We start from the raw sequence: 16,292 nt of genomic DNA, 5'->3' as shown, positions 1-16,292 counted from the left end.
ACATTAGAATATTATTCAGCCTCAAAAAAGAAGGAAATCCTGCCATATGCAGCAACATGATGAACTTAGAGGATATTGGGCTACATGAAATAAGCCAGTCATAGAAGGACAAATACTGCAGTATCTAAAATGGTCAAACTCATAAGAACAGAGTAGAAGGGTGGTTTGACAGGGGTTGGGGGAAAGGGGAAATGGAGTTGTTTGAAGGGAAGAAACCTTGTTGTCCAAGACGATTAAATTCTAGAGATGTGCTGTGCAACAGTGTGCCTATAGTTAATAACACTGTATATTGTATAATTAAAATTTTGTTGAGAGTAGGTTTCATGTTGTATTCTCACCACAATAAAATTTTTTTCCCAATGAGAAAACAAAACCCAGGTCCTCCATTTGAAGGCTGTACTGACCACCCCCATCTCCAACCCAAATCTTGTACTTCCTCAGCATTGTGTGGGCTACACCCCCAGTATGCTCCAGGTTTGGGGGGAAGGAATACCTGCTTTACTCAGACTCATGTTTGACTCTGGTTCTGCTGTGTGATACTTAGTTATCAACACAGTCTTCATCCTTGTGAATAATTTAGCACTGAGTTCATTACATTAAGTGTTCTACAAATGTTACCCTTTAATATTATTAGTTTGTTTCATCCCCATATTTTCTAAACTCAATGTAGCAAGGATAATACAGGAAAAAATTAAATCTCTTTTGATATCCAATACAATGCTGAGTAATAACAGGTATTAACCTTTAGTTGACTAATGACAGATGATGCCATATGATAAAAAATATAATTAAGAGACATAAAGTAACAGCATAATGATGTATAAGGAAATGAAAAAGCTGTTTTTTCTTGAAAAACTTACATTTCAGAGGAAGAAGCTATGTTTCTAGTTACTAACCATTTTCTGAGCTGTTTTGTTCCAGTGTTTTAATAGCAATATAGCATTTTTCCTTTTTTAAAGAAATGATTTTATGAGGCCAATGTTTAACCTTAACTTTAGTTTCTTTGGAATGAGTCACCAAAAGCAGCATTTACATTTTTGTGTGTGTAAAATTCTCACGAGTATCAAGATTCTCAGTTAATAAGATAAAAGCTAAGTATCAAAATTATTTCTAAAATCATGAATAGTATTAACTTAGAAATACTATGCTATTGGCTGGATATTGTCACTAGCCACGGTATTAATGTTAATCTGCTCTGTAAAACTGAAATTCATTTCTGCTTAACATTAATTTTGCTTTCCACAATATTCACATATTCAGTTTGTTTTAATAATTACCATAACCACCGCACCATCATACTTCCCAACTGCTTAGGAGCCACATATGAACTCTGAGTTTAAGCCTAACAGGATTTGGAAATACCTCCTATTTGTTATGAACCACCCAGAAAGAGAGTCCCCTCTAGAATCTTCAAGCAGTAAAGAATCCAATGAATATGAAAAGACATAAGCTCTGAAATGACAAAGCATCATGAAAATATTACACAGATGATTTACTGTAAAGTCTAAGAAAGAGGTAAATAGAGTTCTTAAAACAGTTACCTATAAGAAACAACTCACAACCAAAATAAAATGAAGACTCTATAGCAAGCACAGGCTCAGGAGAGAGACATACACACAACATGAATAAGGATCCTGCTGAATAGCCGGGAAGTAATGGGAACAGAAGAGGAAACGTCAGCCAAAAACCTTCCTCAAGTTGTCCACTGATAAGGGACATCTGTCCCAGCTCTGGAGCCAACTACTGTTTCTAAGGCCTCGTCTGGGCTTTATCCTCTGACTGCATGGTCACACGGAAGGTTGTTAACTAGAAGGACAAACCTGTTTGGGGCTCATTAAGCAGGAAACCGCCGGTAGAAAATACCTGGACCTGCTGGTTTGGTTGGAGCCTCGAGTGGAACAGCGTGAGGCAGAAAGATCTCTTCCAGGCAAGCTGAATGAGGGCAGAGCCCTAGAGGGCGGGCTGGCATGGTGCTGGTGCACAGACTACGACCCACCGGGGAAAAGGCAGACACAAAGTCAAACCTTACTTTGTTAAGACTAATTTCTGCTTTTAGCTTACTACCACCTGTGGTTTCACCTAACTTCTAATTTTATTCTCTTTGCACTTTACAACAGCCCCTCATCTTTATTTCCTTTTACTAGTGCTTTTGTTACCAGGAACTATGGTGTTAATAAAAGATAACTGTGTTTGAACTGAAACCTATGTAACCACAAGAGGCCCACTAATAGGGATAATGGGGTTCTAAACGAAGTGTAGCTGTGGGGAAAGAAGTAGGGGAGGGTAGAGAACGATCAGAGTTCATTTCTGGACAGTAGGGGCAATTCTAAGTTCTTCAGTACACTGAGATTTAGAGAGAAAGAAGCTCAAGAATTGAGCAACATTACAGACCTCCAGGGACAAGGTATATTCCCTTTGTCTTTCAAGGTTTCCTTTTTCTCTACTTCATGAAAGACTGACCTACTCCAGATTTACCCTTAGGGGATTCCTTTCACCTCACGTTAAAGAGGCTGTTATTATGTTGGTACAGGCTTGAAAGTAAGATTGCATCAAATGATGCAATGAAAATAGACTTTTCATTTTCTTTCATAGCCAGCCTTGTTTAGCCTTGTCCATTTGGGAGCAATTTCCTTGGATTTTGGCTCTGGATAGCAATTTCCTCTCTGAATCTACCCACAGTTAAAATTTTCTAGGGGCACCTGGGTGGCACAGTCGGTTAAGCATCCAACTCTTGATTTTGGCTCAGGTCATGATCTCGGGGTCGTGATATGGAGCCCCATGTCAGGCTCCGTGATAAACTTGGAGTCCACTTGGGATTCTCTCTCTCTCTCTTTCTCCCTCTGCTCCGCCCCCACAATGTTAAAAAAGTTTTCTAAGACATTTAAAGAAGAACAAATACCAATCCTTCACAAACTCTTCCAAAAAAAGAAGAGGAAAGAGACCATTTCCTAACTCATTCTGTGAGGCCGGTATTCTTCTGACACCAAAACCAGGTGAAGACATTACAGAAAAAGAAAACTGCAAACCAATATTCCATTATGAATGTAAATGCAAAAATCCTCAACAAAATATTAACAAACTGAATCCAGGAACATACAGAAAGGATTGTACATTACTACCAAGTGGATTTATCCCAGAAATGCAAGAATAGTTTAACATGAAAATCAATCAATGTAATACACCGTATTAATAACCTATTAAAGACAAAGACCACGTGATTATCTCAATAGACTCAGAAAAAGCATTTGACAAAATCCAGCACTTCCTCATGATAAAAATACTAGTGAGGTAGAACTAGACCTTCCTCAATGTAATAAATGGCATGTATGAAAAGCCCACAGCTAATATACTTAATGGTAAAAGACTGAATGCTTTCCCTCTAAGAGCAGGAGCAAGACCCTCGCCACTCCTCCTCATAATTGCACTGGAGGTTCTAGCCAGAGCAATTAGGTAGGAGAAAGAAATTTTTAAAAAGGCGAAAGATTTATGCGATCTGAAGAGAAACCAGAGTGAGAAAGAAATTTTAAAAATGCAGATTAGGAAGAAGTAAAACTACCTCTATTTGTAAATGATATATCCTGCATGTAGAAAATCCTAAGGAATTCACTAACATTAGAATAAATGAGTTCAGCAAAGTTGTAGGATACAAGATCAATAAACAAAAATCAATTGTATATCTATGTATTACCAATGAACAGTTTGAAAATGAAATGATGAAAACAGCTCCATTTATAGTAACATCAAAAAGAATAAAATACCTAAGAATAAATTTAACAATGAAGTGGAATACTTGTATAGTGAAAGCTACAAAGCACTGCTGAAAGAAATTAAAGAAGACCTAAATAAATAGAAAGACATCACACATTCATGGTTTAGAAAAGTACTGCTTAGATAGCAAAATTCTTCAAAGGGATCTTTGTAGTAATGGTTGCATAACTCTGTGAATATACTAAAACCACTGAATTATATACTTTCAATGGGTGGATGGTATGATGTGTGAGTCATCATTCAGTAAAGATGTGAAGTTTTTCATTTCTAAGAGCCGAGAGCCAGAATGGTAGTAAAATATTTTAAGTTATCAAGGATCCCAGAGGGTCAGTTTTGGAAAGAGGTCTGATGGAGAGCAACAGGATCTGGAAAGGTAAATTCACACAGTAATCTTTTCTTTTTGTTAGCAGCAAAGATAGGAATGAGGGTCAGCAGATATCAATATTCACATAATGTGAGAATCAGCAACGTAAGCAGTATAAGAGAAAATATATAAGATGTGACAAACAAATACAACTGATTTCATAAATATATACAAAATCACTAAGTGTGATTTTTCTATGGGGTCATCTTTGAAGACTAAGCAAAAGCCTGCACTTAAGCTGTTTAGAAAACTTTTAGAGTTCTTAAAATTTTCAGTTTTCTTTAGAGCTAGTTAAAAGCCCAAGGAAATCAGTCACACACTTCATTAGATTCATGACTATTACCTATTACTCTATAGACTATTACTTTATTTTTTTTTTTTTTTTAAAAGATTTTATTTATTTATTTGAGAGAGAGAGAATGAGAGACAGAGAGCATGAGAGGGAGGAGGGTCAGAGGGAGAAGCAGACTCCCTGCCGAGCAGGGAGCCTGATGCGGGACTCGATCCCGGGACTCCAGGATCATGACCTGAGCCGAAGGCAGTCGCTTAACCAACTGAGCCACCCAGGCGTCCCTATAGACTATTACTTTAAAGCTTGGCCATCCACTTATTCAGACGTGACTGAATATTCTTTTAGGAGGTATTTCCCAAAACAAACTCACACTCAAAGAATAATGACTGGATTCAACTGAGAATATTTGCAAGAATGTGTTAAAACCTAGTCTGAAAGTGTGGATACAATTAATCTTTTACTCTCCATAGCCAAGAGCTGAAAAGTACTTTTTAATTTTTTTAAATTGAAGTATGAAAAGTGCTTTTAAACTAAAATGCTAGGAGTTTTCAAAATCAGGCAGTTTCATGCTAAAATCACAACTCCATCGTAAAACAAGTGTAACCTCCTCTTCTTCTTTTTTTTTTAAAGATTTCATTTATTTATTTGACAGAGAGAGAGAGAGCGAGAGAGGAGTGGGAGAGAGAGAAGCAGACTTCCCGCTGCCCGATGCAGGGCTCGATCCCAGGACCCTGGGATCATGACCTGAGCCGAAGGCAGACGCTTAACTGACTGAGCCACCCAGGCGCCCCTGTAACCTCTTCTTTCGATCTCCACCACTGCTATCCAAATCCCTTACTCTTTCACCTCAACTCTTGCAGCCAACTGGTCTCCCAGCTCCACTCTTGTCTCCTCCTGTCTGTTCTCCACAAACAGCTGGAGCAATATCACTCTCTCTCTATTCAAACCCTCTAAACCTGCATCTGGTCTGAGCCCTTCTGGCCTCCCCCTTGCTTACACATAAAATGCTCACAGTGGCCTTCAGGGTCAGGGAGCACACCATGCTTGTTCCTGCCCTCTGGTGTCTACACTATTTCTGTTTTTTTTTTTTTTTTGCTCTTTGCGTGGCTGGCTTCTTGCCATTTAGATCTCAGCATAGATACCACTCTTCAGAAAGGACTTCTCAGACAATACAGTATTTACCACATCACAGTATTTCAATTCTCCATACAGCAACTCTCTTGATGTTTATCATTTGCTACCCTCCTCCTCTACTACAAAGAATCTAATCTTAGAGAGCAGTGATAGCATCTGTCTTGGTAAGCACTGTTTCCCCAGAGCCTAAGACAGCGTCTGATGCTAAGCACAGATTGCGTAGAATGAACTAATGACTGCTCTCTAGATTTCAGCAAGATGATTAAAACTTAATTCTTAAACAGGAAATCCAAAAGTGCTTCACATAAATTAGTAACATTTTACTTACTCTGGCAGAAGTTTATATTTCTCCAAATCAATTTCTGGAAAAAATGTGTCACTTTCAAATTCCTGCATAATCCTTGTCACAAATAGTCTAAGATGGCCTGGTTTGTTCATGGCTTCCTTTGAAAAAACACAAAAGGCATCAATTTCCTAATTTATCTGTCAAAAGAAATAGAAACTCTAACATTTCTGTTTGTTTTAATTATACAGTCAAGTTTGTAATAGGTATTAGAGACATGCTACATAACTTGTTACCTGTAAAGCATGCTATTTAAATATCCTATTCTTTACTTTGGGGTCCTGCAAGGTATGTCTTAGTTATTTTGAGAATGGAACTAATCATTATCAGTAATTATGAGAGTGAGTTTAAATATATTCTGGCCTCGGGCGCCTGGGTGGCTCAGTCGGTTGGGCGGCTGCCTTCGGCTCAGGTCATGATCCCAGGGTCCTGGGATCGAGTCCCGCATCGGGCTCCCTGCTTTGCGGGGAGCCTGCTTCTCCCTCTCCATCTGCCTGCTTCTCTGCCTACTTGTGCTCTCTCTCATCTCTCTGTCAAATAAATAAATAAATAAAATCTTTAAAAAAAATAAATAAATAAATAAATAAATATATTCTGGCCTCTATTTTGCTTACATAACTCTTTTTTCATTTAAGCATTCAGTATTATCTTTTTTCTTTGGTAGTTGTTTAAGAATTAAGAACTATAAATTATTTAGTTGTTCTCCATAGAAAAATCTGCATATATATATGGATAAGATAGTATAATTTCATGAGACTTTGATTATTGAAAACCCCAAGGGCATACTTAGAACATTTACATAGAATTTAATAATGCTTCCATTTCTTAGAAGATAGTAACAATGCTAGAAGGTTATTTACTTTCTTAGCCTCTTGTTGCTAATGATTGTATTTAGCCTTATATTGTTAAGGACTTTTCTAACTACTGCCTATGGTACTGTTGATAGTTTCTACAGAAAAAACTGCCCTCAAATGAGTATCTTAAAACTCTAATAAAAAGTCGTGAGTCCTAATTGCATCTCCAAGAAAACAATAATCCTTGATTTTCAAATACCTTATGGTAGAAAAAAAATATGTGTAATTTCAAATGTGTCTTATCCTTGAAGTTCCAAATAAGGGCACAGAACAAATTTTACTTTTTATTTTTGGCTTTTTACTACAGCGTATATGAAATCATTTATTTTCTTGCCCCAACCAAAAAAATATTCTACCAATTCTTACTGTATCAAAAATTAGAGAAACTGAACGAGACCAATGACAGAAGCATCTGAAGGTCTGTATCCAAGTAAATGCTATATGGCAAACGTTTTCTGTAAAGGGTCAGATGGTAAATATCTTAGGCTTTGTGGACCATGTGGTTTCTTCCTTACCTTTGTGGGCAACAGCAGCCTTAGATAATACTAAACCAATGGGCATGGCTGTGTTACAGTGAAACTTTGTTTACAAAAACAGGCTGGCCCCAGGGGAGATAAGCCTAAATGTTCTACAAACTATTGTGATGTGAGACAGGTGGATAATGCAAAATTATCGGCTAGAGGTTCTACTTCCTTATAACTTATATACATATAGATATATCAAGTATATAATTATATTTAATTTTGAATACTTATAAAAAATGTATTTTCAAGTGAATGTGGTATTATTCAAAATGCATATTGAACAAAATGAAAAAAAAAATGACTTGTTTTCTTAGAAATTCATCCTTGGCTGCAAGATCAAAGGAAAATGTCCATTTCCTTGTAATACAAATAAAGCAAACAAAAAGTAGAAACAGGTCTGGGATCCTGGTATACCTCTTCTTTATAAAACAATTTATGGGTATATATGTCACCACAAACCACCAAAGTGTAGGGGCTGGTTTTTTCCCTTCCCATAAATGTTAATCTCGCATTAGTGTTTTAAGAGTCAAAAAATTCTATTTATTATCCTCAAAAATTTTGAAACTTGAAAGTCATTTGGTATCAAGAATAAGGAGTATTTTGGGGCATCTGGCTGGCTGGGTCTATGGAGTGTATGACTCTTGATCTTGCGGTTGTGGGTTTGAACCCCAAGTTGGGTGCAGAAATTACTTAAAAATAAAATCTTACCAAAAAAAAAAAAAAAAAAAAAAGCTTTGGGCCAGAGCCTCCATCTTCTAGTAATTTACCAGAATGACCAGCACCAAGGGAAAGAGGAGAGGTACCCTCTATATGTTCTCTAGGCCTTTTAGAAAACATGGGAGTTGTTCCTTTGGCCATATACATGTGAATCTACAAGAAAGGTGATATGGTGGACATCAAGGGAATGGGCACTGTTCAAACAGGAATGCCCCACCAATGTTACCCTGGCAAAACCGGAAGAGCCTACAAGGGGACAGCATGCTGTTGTCACCGTTGTAAACAAACAATTGAAGGGCAAGATTCTTGCCAAGAGAATTAATGTACATATTCAGCATATTAAGCACTCAAGAGCTGAGATAACTTCCTGAAGTGTGTGAAAGAAAATGATCAGGAAAAGAAGGAAGCCAAAGAGAAAGGTACTTGGGTTCAACTGAAGCACCAGCCTGCTGCACCCAGGGAAGCACACTTTGTGAGAACCAGTGGAAAGGAGCCTGAGCTACCGGAATCTATTCCTAGGGATTCATGGCATGGTAAGTGTTAAAAAAAAAAAAAAAGAGTAAGTACTATTTTCTATTTTACCTGTTTTTCCTTATATTATGAAGTCATATAATACTTTTCCCATGCCCTCATATTATATAAAAATTGTTAAGGGAAAGTCTTCTGCTTTTAACAAATTCATACACATCTAGTCAGTATACAGCAACTGAGAGCCCCATCCCTTTATCAATGAGGACGTAGATATCCTTGAAAAAAAGGGAATAATTCAGTATATCAGGGCACATCCAGGGAGTAGAAAACAGTGCAGTGCAGGTATGATTCTAAGGGAAGGATTTAGAATGTTTTTAAATTAGAAACATCAACTATTTTGAATTGAAAATAAACTGGAACAGGCTTAAAGACTCACTTTTATATTTTTATTTAGTTTTCACGATAGTATCTAAAATGAATAATTCAAATTGACGATATGTCTAGCTAACAGTAGGGATAATATGCTTCCTTTGCTCATGACTTAATTTTTTTAAAGTTCAGATGGCAGGGAAGCTGAAGGAAAGTGGGGTACAACATTTATAATTTTACTTACCTTATAAACAGAACTGCCTCCTACTACCCAAACCATGTCCACTTTATTTGCTAATTCTGGTTGCTCAATAAGTTTTAAGGCATCATCCAGACTTTTGGCAAGAAAATGAGCTCCTTGTGGAGGTTCCCTGAGGTTAAAAAAAAGAATTAGAAATAATTTCTATAAAACCTATTCATATTAGTCAATTAATTATAAAACCAAAATCATAAATATGAATCCTTTCTACAAGAAACACTTAACATCATATGACCTATGACCAATAATAGACCACCTTTGTGCATATATGGTCCACAATGAATCAAAAAACAGAAACATTTCTGATATCTTGTGATATTTATGGTGGAAAAAAATCATAAGAGTTGTTGTCTTCAGAGGGATGGGGTTAGAGGCATAAGGGAACTTTTGAAGGGTTATGGTAATGTTCTCTATCTTAGATATGGGATTACATAGGGGCATATATTTGTCAAAATTTAGCAAAAGTACATTTAAGACTTGTACATTTCACTGTATATATTTATCTCAAAAGAATAAAGCTAATGTGGGGTGCCTGGGTGGCTCAGTCATTAAGCGTCTGCCTTCAGCTCAGGTCATGATCCCAGGGTTCTGGGATCGAGCCCCACACCGGGCTCCCTGCTCCGTGGGAAGCCTCCTTCTCCCTTTCCCACCCCCCGCTTGTGTTCCCTCTCTCGCTGTGTCTCTGTCAAGTAAATAAATAAAATAAAATAAAGAATAAAGCTAATGAAGTATTGAACTCTGGTTAATCATATGTATGCTGAAGTATTTAAGGGAAAACACTAATGTCTACAAGTTACTCTGAAATGCATGAGAAAAACAAGATCAACTGATGTATGGATAGATGGTAAAACAAGCATAGTAAAATGTTAACAGTAGAATGTATGTGGTGAATATACAGGTGTTTACTGTAAGGTTCTTTCTGTATGTTTGAAAGGTTCATAATAAAATGTTAGAGAGAGTAGTATGTTTGAATAACTGTAGCATGGAATGATCTTTATTTTTTTTAGATAGAGTACGCTCATGAGTGTGGGGGTGGGGGGTTGGGGCAGAGGGAGAGGGAGAGAATCTTAGGCAGGCTTGAAGCTCAGGTCAGAGCCTGATGCAGGGCTTGATCTAACGACCCTGAGATCATGACCTGAGCCAAAATCGAGGGTCAGACACTCAACCAACTAAGCCACCCAGTAGGCCCTGGAATGATTTCAAACTCTTACTATGTGATGAATGAGGAATGAGTAAAAGACTTTCATGTTTCAAACATGTAAAGATGGATGAAGTATTAATAAATGAGTAGGTTATTTTTTGTAATTAAAAATCCAAAGGAGGGACACCTGGGTGGCTCAGTTGGTTAAGCATCCAAATGTCTGACTCTTGATTTCAACTCAGGTCATGATCTCAGGGTTGTGGGATAGAGCCCTGCGTTGTGTTCCGTGCTGGGCATGGAGCCTGCTTGGGATTCTCTCTCTCCCTCTGCCCCTCCCTACCCCCGCCCCAATACAAAAAATTAAAAAAATCCAAAGGAGGAAAAGTCAATTAATTTCAGGGTTAGATCTTCAGGTTAATCTCTCCCTATCTCCACAACTGTTTTTTGGGGGTGGTTGTTGGGGGGCGGGGGAGGGCTGTAATTCCCTTTATAAATGAAGAAACATGTAGAATTTGGCTTCCACTGTAATTAGAGAACAGAAATTACAATTCAATGTCAAGTTTTTAGACTGACGCTTTAAAAAATTATATAACTGCCTTTGAACTGGTAGTTATAACAATGATTAATCAAGAGCTAATGGAGACATTCATTTTTTTGGCTGCCTCCTCCCCCACCTCCTTGACAGATATTTTACTTATTTCACTTTGTCATCTCTAAAGGAGTTAAGAGCACAAAGAATGTATTTTGACTAAAAGCTGGAAAAGATATGGAGGCCAGGGTGAGGTTAAATGAGCCAAGGGATTCTCTAAGACGTCAGGGCAGCTGCAGCGACTAGGCTGGATGAGGCTATGTAGGGGAAGAATTGAATAAGAAACAGATTTGAACTTGGGGAGAAGACAGTCTAGTTAGTAAAGTTAGAATGCCTGAAATAGAGTCAAGGTGGTTTTAGTAACTGAGGATGCTAAAATCAGGAACGATGACAGGTGTCGGGGTAGAATGGAAAACAGTGACTTAGGAACTGACATCTGAGGAGAACTGGAAGAGGCATCCTAGAAGTTGGTGGGCTATAGCAAAATAATTTAGAAGGTGGTATAAATGGTTGGTGTGGACTTCAAATTAACAGGGTAAACATTTTGTGTAGATTGTGGAACAATGGCTTGAAATGGTGCAAGGGCTTAAGGTGAAGACTACTTCTTTGCCTTTTTGTAGTGAGTCTGGAAAAGGAAAACAAAGGATTTGTTTCAGATTTTAGTTATCATAGAGTCATGGAGGAAATGCTTCTGCAAAATGTTGCTACTTAGCAGTTTAGGAATAAGTTTCATAGGAAACCATTGACCCAAGATGGGTAGAAAAAAATAAGCAAAAAGTTGAGCTAATGTTTGAGTTCATTAGCCCACAGTGTTCATTGTGTGAAAGCACGAATCCTAGAAACTAACACAGTAAACAGAATATAGCAAGCACTCAATATTGTGACTTGTTTCATAGCTAAATCTCCTTCCTATATTTATCTCAAGCTAACAGAGATTGCATTCCCTGACAAGAGGGAGTTGGTATGTGGTTGTATAGTCAAGGAACATGTGGACATGCTTGATATCTTGTTCCAAACTTAAGTCTTGAATTTTCTTAGAGGGTTGGGATGAGGATTAAGAGAAAGATAATGCACATCATAGGCACTCCAGTGGTATTTCCATCCTTTTTTTAAAGATTCTATTTATTTGAGAGAGAGAACAAGCAGGGGGAGGGACAGAGGGAGAGGGAGAAGCAGACTCTCCGCTGAGCAGGGAGCCCAATGCAGGGCTCGATCCCAGGACTCCGGGATCATGACCTGAGCCGAAGGCAGACGCTTAACCAACTGAGCCACCCAGGCACCCCTCCATCCTTCTCTTTAAAAGCCGTATTCAAAAGAGGCTGCTTTTTACCTGATGGAGTTATAGTAGAAAGAAAATATCTAACATTTATTCAGTGCCCACTTGCTCTCCCAAATAGTGGGATCAGGCAGTGTTTTACAGGCATCACACCACTTAATGTGACCAGCAGTCCTGTGTAAGTACTTTTATTCCTGTTTATAGATGATACTGAGGCTGAGAAGTTAAGTAGCCAGTGGTTACAGAGCTAGGAAACGGTGGAGCTGGGATTTGAACTCCAGCAGCCTGATGCTGGAGTCTGAGTTGCAACTTCCTACATAGACATTAGAGTCTCAACTGGTGGTCATGGGCTACAGAGGTGTCATATTCGAGTCCCCTCAGACCTCAGGATGGTGTGGCCTAATTCAGGCAAGCCCTAAGACCAGTGTCCTCTGGCCTTGAGCAGCCTCATTTGATTACCTCAGGGTACCATATGTGCCTGATGTGAAGGATGATGTGGCAGATGGAATTCTGGCTCAATTTCCCAAGAGACTGTTGGGAAAAACAAAAAATCCTAGGCTAGAATCACATTTTAACCAAAATTTAAAAAAAAATGTTCAATTTAAGACCTTTCAAACTCAGTCTTTGAAATGGTATTTCCGACTATTTAAAATTGGTGCAAGTATGCTCCATCGTCATAATTGAATACTATGCAGCCATTAAAAATATTTACAGAAATTAATCTTTCAATATATCAAATGGGGGAAAAAGGCAGGTTACAAAACAGGATTATCCTATTTTTATTTTTTTTTAAGATTTTATTTATTTATTTGAGAGAGAGAGAATGAGAGAGAGCACATGAGAGGGGGGAGGGTCAGAGGGAGAAGCAGACTCCCTGCAGAGCAGGGAGCCCGATGCGGGACTCGATCCCGGGACTCCAGGATCATGACCTGAGCCGAAGGCAGTCGCTTAACCAACTGAGCCACCCAGGCGCCCTCCTATTTTTATAAATCACGTATTGATCATGTATTCTGCTTTGCTAGGGGATATGCTAAATGCTGGGAATAGAGATAAAAAGAAAAAGAAAAGCACTCCCTGTACCAATGGCAGGCAGAGAACTATCTCAGCAGTGGCCACAATGTGTAAAGGACATGCAACGGGGATGCGTGGAGGACGCCTGATGAGCAGAGGTGATGCATCTTCTGGGTGCAGTTATGAGGGAGAATACTCCTTGGAGAAAGATCCCTTACCAGAGAGTCTCAAAGGAGATAAACACATGTTCGAAACACAGAAGTGACAAATGACCATAGATACTACTGAGGCTTGTACGAAAGTTACTAAAGTTATTTAACACAAAGCTCCAAAAAAGTTGAAGGTAGAAGTAATCTGTGCTGAGGTTTAAAATAGTAAAGGGTAGGACAACACAGCCAAGGTCTTAACAACAGGAGAAAATGGGGGTCTAGAATAAAGTGGTGGGGGCAGGGGGAGGGTTCTGATTATGAACCTTAAGTTTGAGGGAAGGAAGAACAAAGTTATATGTTAGGGTAAAAATGAGACCACAAGCCTGTTCACTGTGCTTCCATTAATGTTAATTTTTTCTGTAAGATATAAAATAAGGTAATTTTGCTCAAATAGCAAAGGTTGGGAGAGTAGGAGCTGATATTGATAGGGTACTCTCTGTGTGCCACAAATTTAATATACAAATTTCAATTAATCCTCAAAATCACCCTAAGATGATTTATTATTATCCCATTATTAATCCCATTTAGTAGATAAGGAAATTGAGGTTCAGTAAGGCTTAAGGTTAAGTCTTTGCTATACTAAGTGTGTGAGTGGTGGGGAGAGAAGAGAGAAAGCTTTAATCACTGTGGAGGATATGATGAATTATTATACTATGAAGTCAGGTAACTTTTATGGGCTGGAGACAATTTATAACATCTTATATCATGGAGAGAATTTTGGATTTATTAAAGATGCTATCAAAGCTATAGCATTATGGTAAAATTTACTTAATTTTTGGTTCCAGAGCCTTAAAATACTTTATTGAGATAAATCACGTACCATACAATTTACCCTTTTAACGTGTAGAATTTGGAAACTTTTTAGTGTATTCATAGAGCTGTAAAGCCATCACCACTATCTACTTTTAGGACATTTCTATCCCCCCCAAAAGAAACCCTGTATCCATTAGCATTCATTCCCCACTCCCACAAAACCAATAATCTACTTTGTCTATGAATTTGTCGATTCCAGAAACTTCACATAGATGGAATTATGTGGCCTTTTGTTTCTGGCTTTTTTCACTCAGCATACGGTTTTCAAACTTTATCCATGTTGTAGCATATATCGGTTCTTCTTTTTATTGTGGAATAATATTCCATTGTATGGATATAGGCTACTTTGTTTATCCATTCATCAGTTGATGGACATTTGGGATGTTTCAACTTTTTGGCTATTATGTATGATGCTGCTATGAACATTTGTTCTTGTGTGGTCATATGTTTTCATTTTTCCTTCATTTCATAAACCAAGGAGTAGAACTACTCGGTCATATGATAACTCTATGTTTAACATTTTGAGAAAATGTCAATCTGTTTTCCAAATGTGCTTGCATATTTCTTTTAAAGCCACAACTTGATTGTCTAGATAGCTTTGGAAAAGCATTTTCTCCCTATACTTTAAGGAACTACTTACCCAAAATAATTAGTATCCTGCAGCAAATTTTGGGATTACCTTGAAGATTCAGTTTCGTCTTACATTGGAGGGTGGTGGTGAAAAATTGAGTATTTCCAAAAGATTGCATGAGCTATAGTGATTATATGAGTAAATCTAGCACTGTGTGGCACGTAACAGGTGCTCAGGTTATGTGTGTAATTGATCCTCAAGTAGGGAACCAGAAGGAAGGGCAAAAAATAAATTCTAAGACATTTTCGTAACTGATATCCTTATTTCCTTGGTAATAAAGACTTTTGACATTTTCTCTCTGCCTTAAAAAAAAAAAAAAACAAGTAAAATACAGCAACAAATGTTATATATAAATATGTAAGAAAACAACCAAACCCAATTGCATACACCACAGGGTGGGTCATAGAGAAGAAATTAGAGTTATCATTTGAGGAGATCTGCTGGCTCAACTGAGTATGTCCCCCACTGAGATTTCTTTATGTTTGTTTTAGCTCAAGCTAGCCATAAATAAACCTGAGTAGTATTCAAGAATATGTTACTAAAGAGTCTCTGGGAATGGCAATACGGTCTGTGAATCTGGATTCTACCAAGTAAAGAGATAATCAGAATATCCTAGCAACCAAAAAAAAGAGAATAGTATGAAGATTGAGGCAGATGGCAAGATGCACATCAACATAATCCTCATCACCCAAAGGCAATCAATGCAAATATTCTGGTATGGTTTCTTTCATGTTTTTACCTATGCCATTCTAGGAGGGATTTGAGAGAAAATCTATATAAGCCGGAACCCCCTTAGCCTACAGTGTATAATGTTTTTTCCTTCCCATGATGTGATGGTCTTTGAGGTGTTCCCTTGATTGGGCTATAGTCCTTGTTCAGACACTAATCTAGGTGTTGCTGTGAAGGTATATTATAGAAGTGATTAAAGTTGATAATTAGATGACTTCAATCTGGGTGGGCAGGATTCAATCAATTTTAAGGCCTTAAGAGCAGATCTGAGGCTTCCTTGAAGAAGACATTTCACCCACAGTCAGCAACTTCTGCCCCTGCTGGAAAGTTCCCGCATGCCCTTCCCGATGGCCTGCCCCACAGTTATGGACTTGCCTAGCCAGCACCCACAAATGTGTAAGCTAATTCCTAGCAATGAAGAACCCAGGGCATTTCCAAGCATCAGTAACTATCTACTCCAATGTTAGCCTGGAGGACAGAAAAATTCCTAGCAGAGGCCAAGTGGAGACACTCCTTTCTCTCTAGGATCCCTAGGTTGATTTCAATACTTTCAAACTTTTTGGTAAAGAATACAAGTATAAAATATTATTTGGGTGTTGTGGTAAACTAGGAATAGGGCACAAGATTATGACTGATTTTTAGCCCATCCTAAAATTTCTATCTTATTTATTGACGGCAGAGTCCAGAAAGTGCATAAAACACTTAATCTTGGCAAATCCCAAAGCATATGTGAAACTAGAAAAAAGTTATTAACTGTTGTATAAATGATACTTGAGCCTATGGAATAACAGTTCAAGG

At 38.0% G+C, this 16,292-nt stretch overlaps 2 protein-coding genes across 4 annotated transcripts in view; one reads left to right on the top strand and one right to left on the bottom strand.

Annotated features, from left to right (window-relative positions):
* MSH3 (mutS homolog 3) overlaps positions 1–16,292 on the top strand; it is a 236,554-nt gene that overhangs the window by 37,657 nt on the left and 182,605 nt on the right. The gene's annotated exons all lie outside the window — the stretch shown is intronic.
* Positions 1–16,292, bottom strand: part of DHFR (dihydrofolate reductase) — a 45,977-nt gene that overhangs the window by 26,548 nt on the left and 3,137 nt on the right. For all 3 annotated transcript variants that reach the window (XM_078067119.1, XM_036067626.2, XM_078067120.1), the window contains 2 exons: positions 9,081–9,207; positions 5,887–6,002 (listed from right to left, as the gene is read on the bottom strand). In XM_078067119.1, the coding sequence (XP_077923245.1) occupies positions 5,887–6,002; positions 9,081–9,207 (243 nt within the window). The remainder of the gene's footprint in view (positions 1–5,886; positions 6,003–9,080; positions 9,208–16,292) is intronic.

This window comes from Halichoerus grypus, chromosome 2, assembly GCF_964656455.1.
Source record: "Halichoerus grypus chromosome 2, mHalGry1.hap1.1, whole genome shotgun sequence".
NCBI classification, from domain to species: Eukaryota; Metazoa; Chordata; class Mammalia; order Carnivora; family Phocidae; genus Halichoerus; species Halichoerus grypus.
This window is presented reverse-complemented; position numbering and strand designations above follow the sequence as displayed.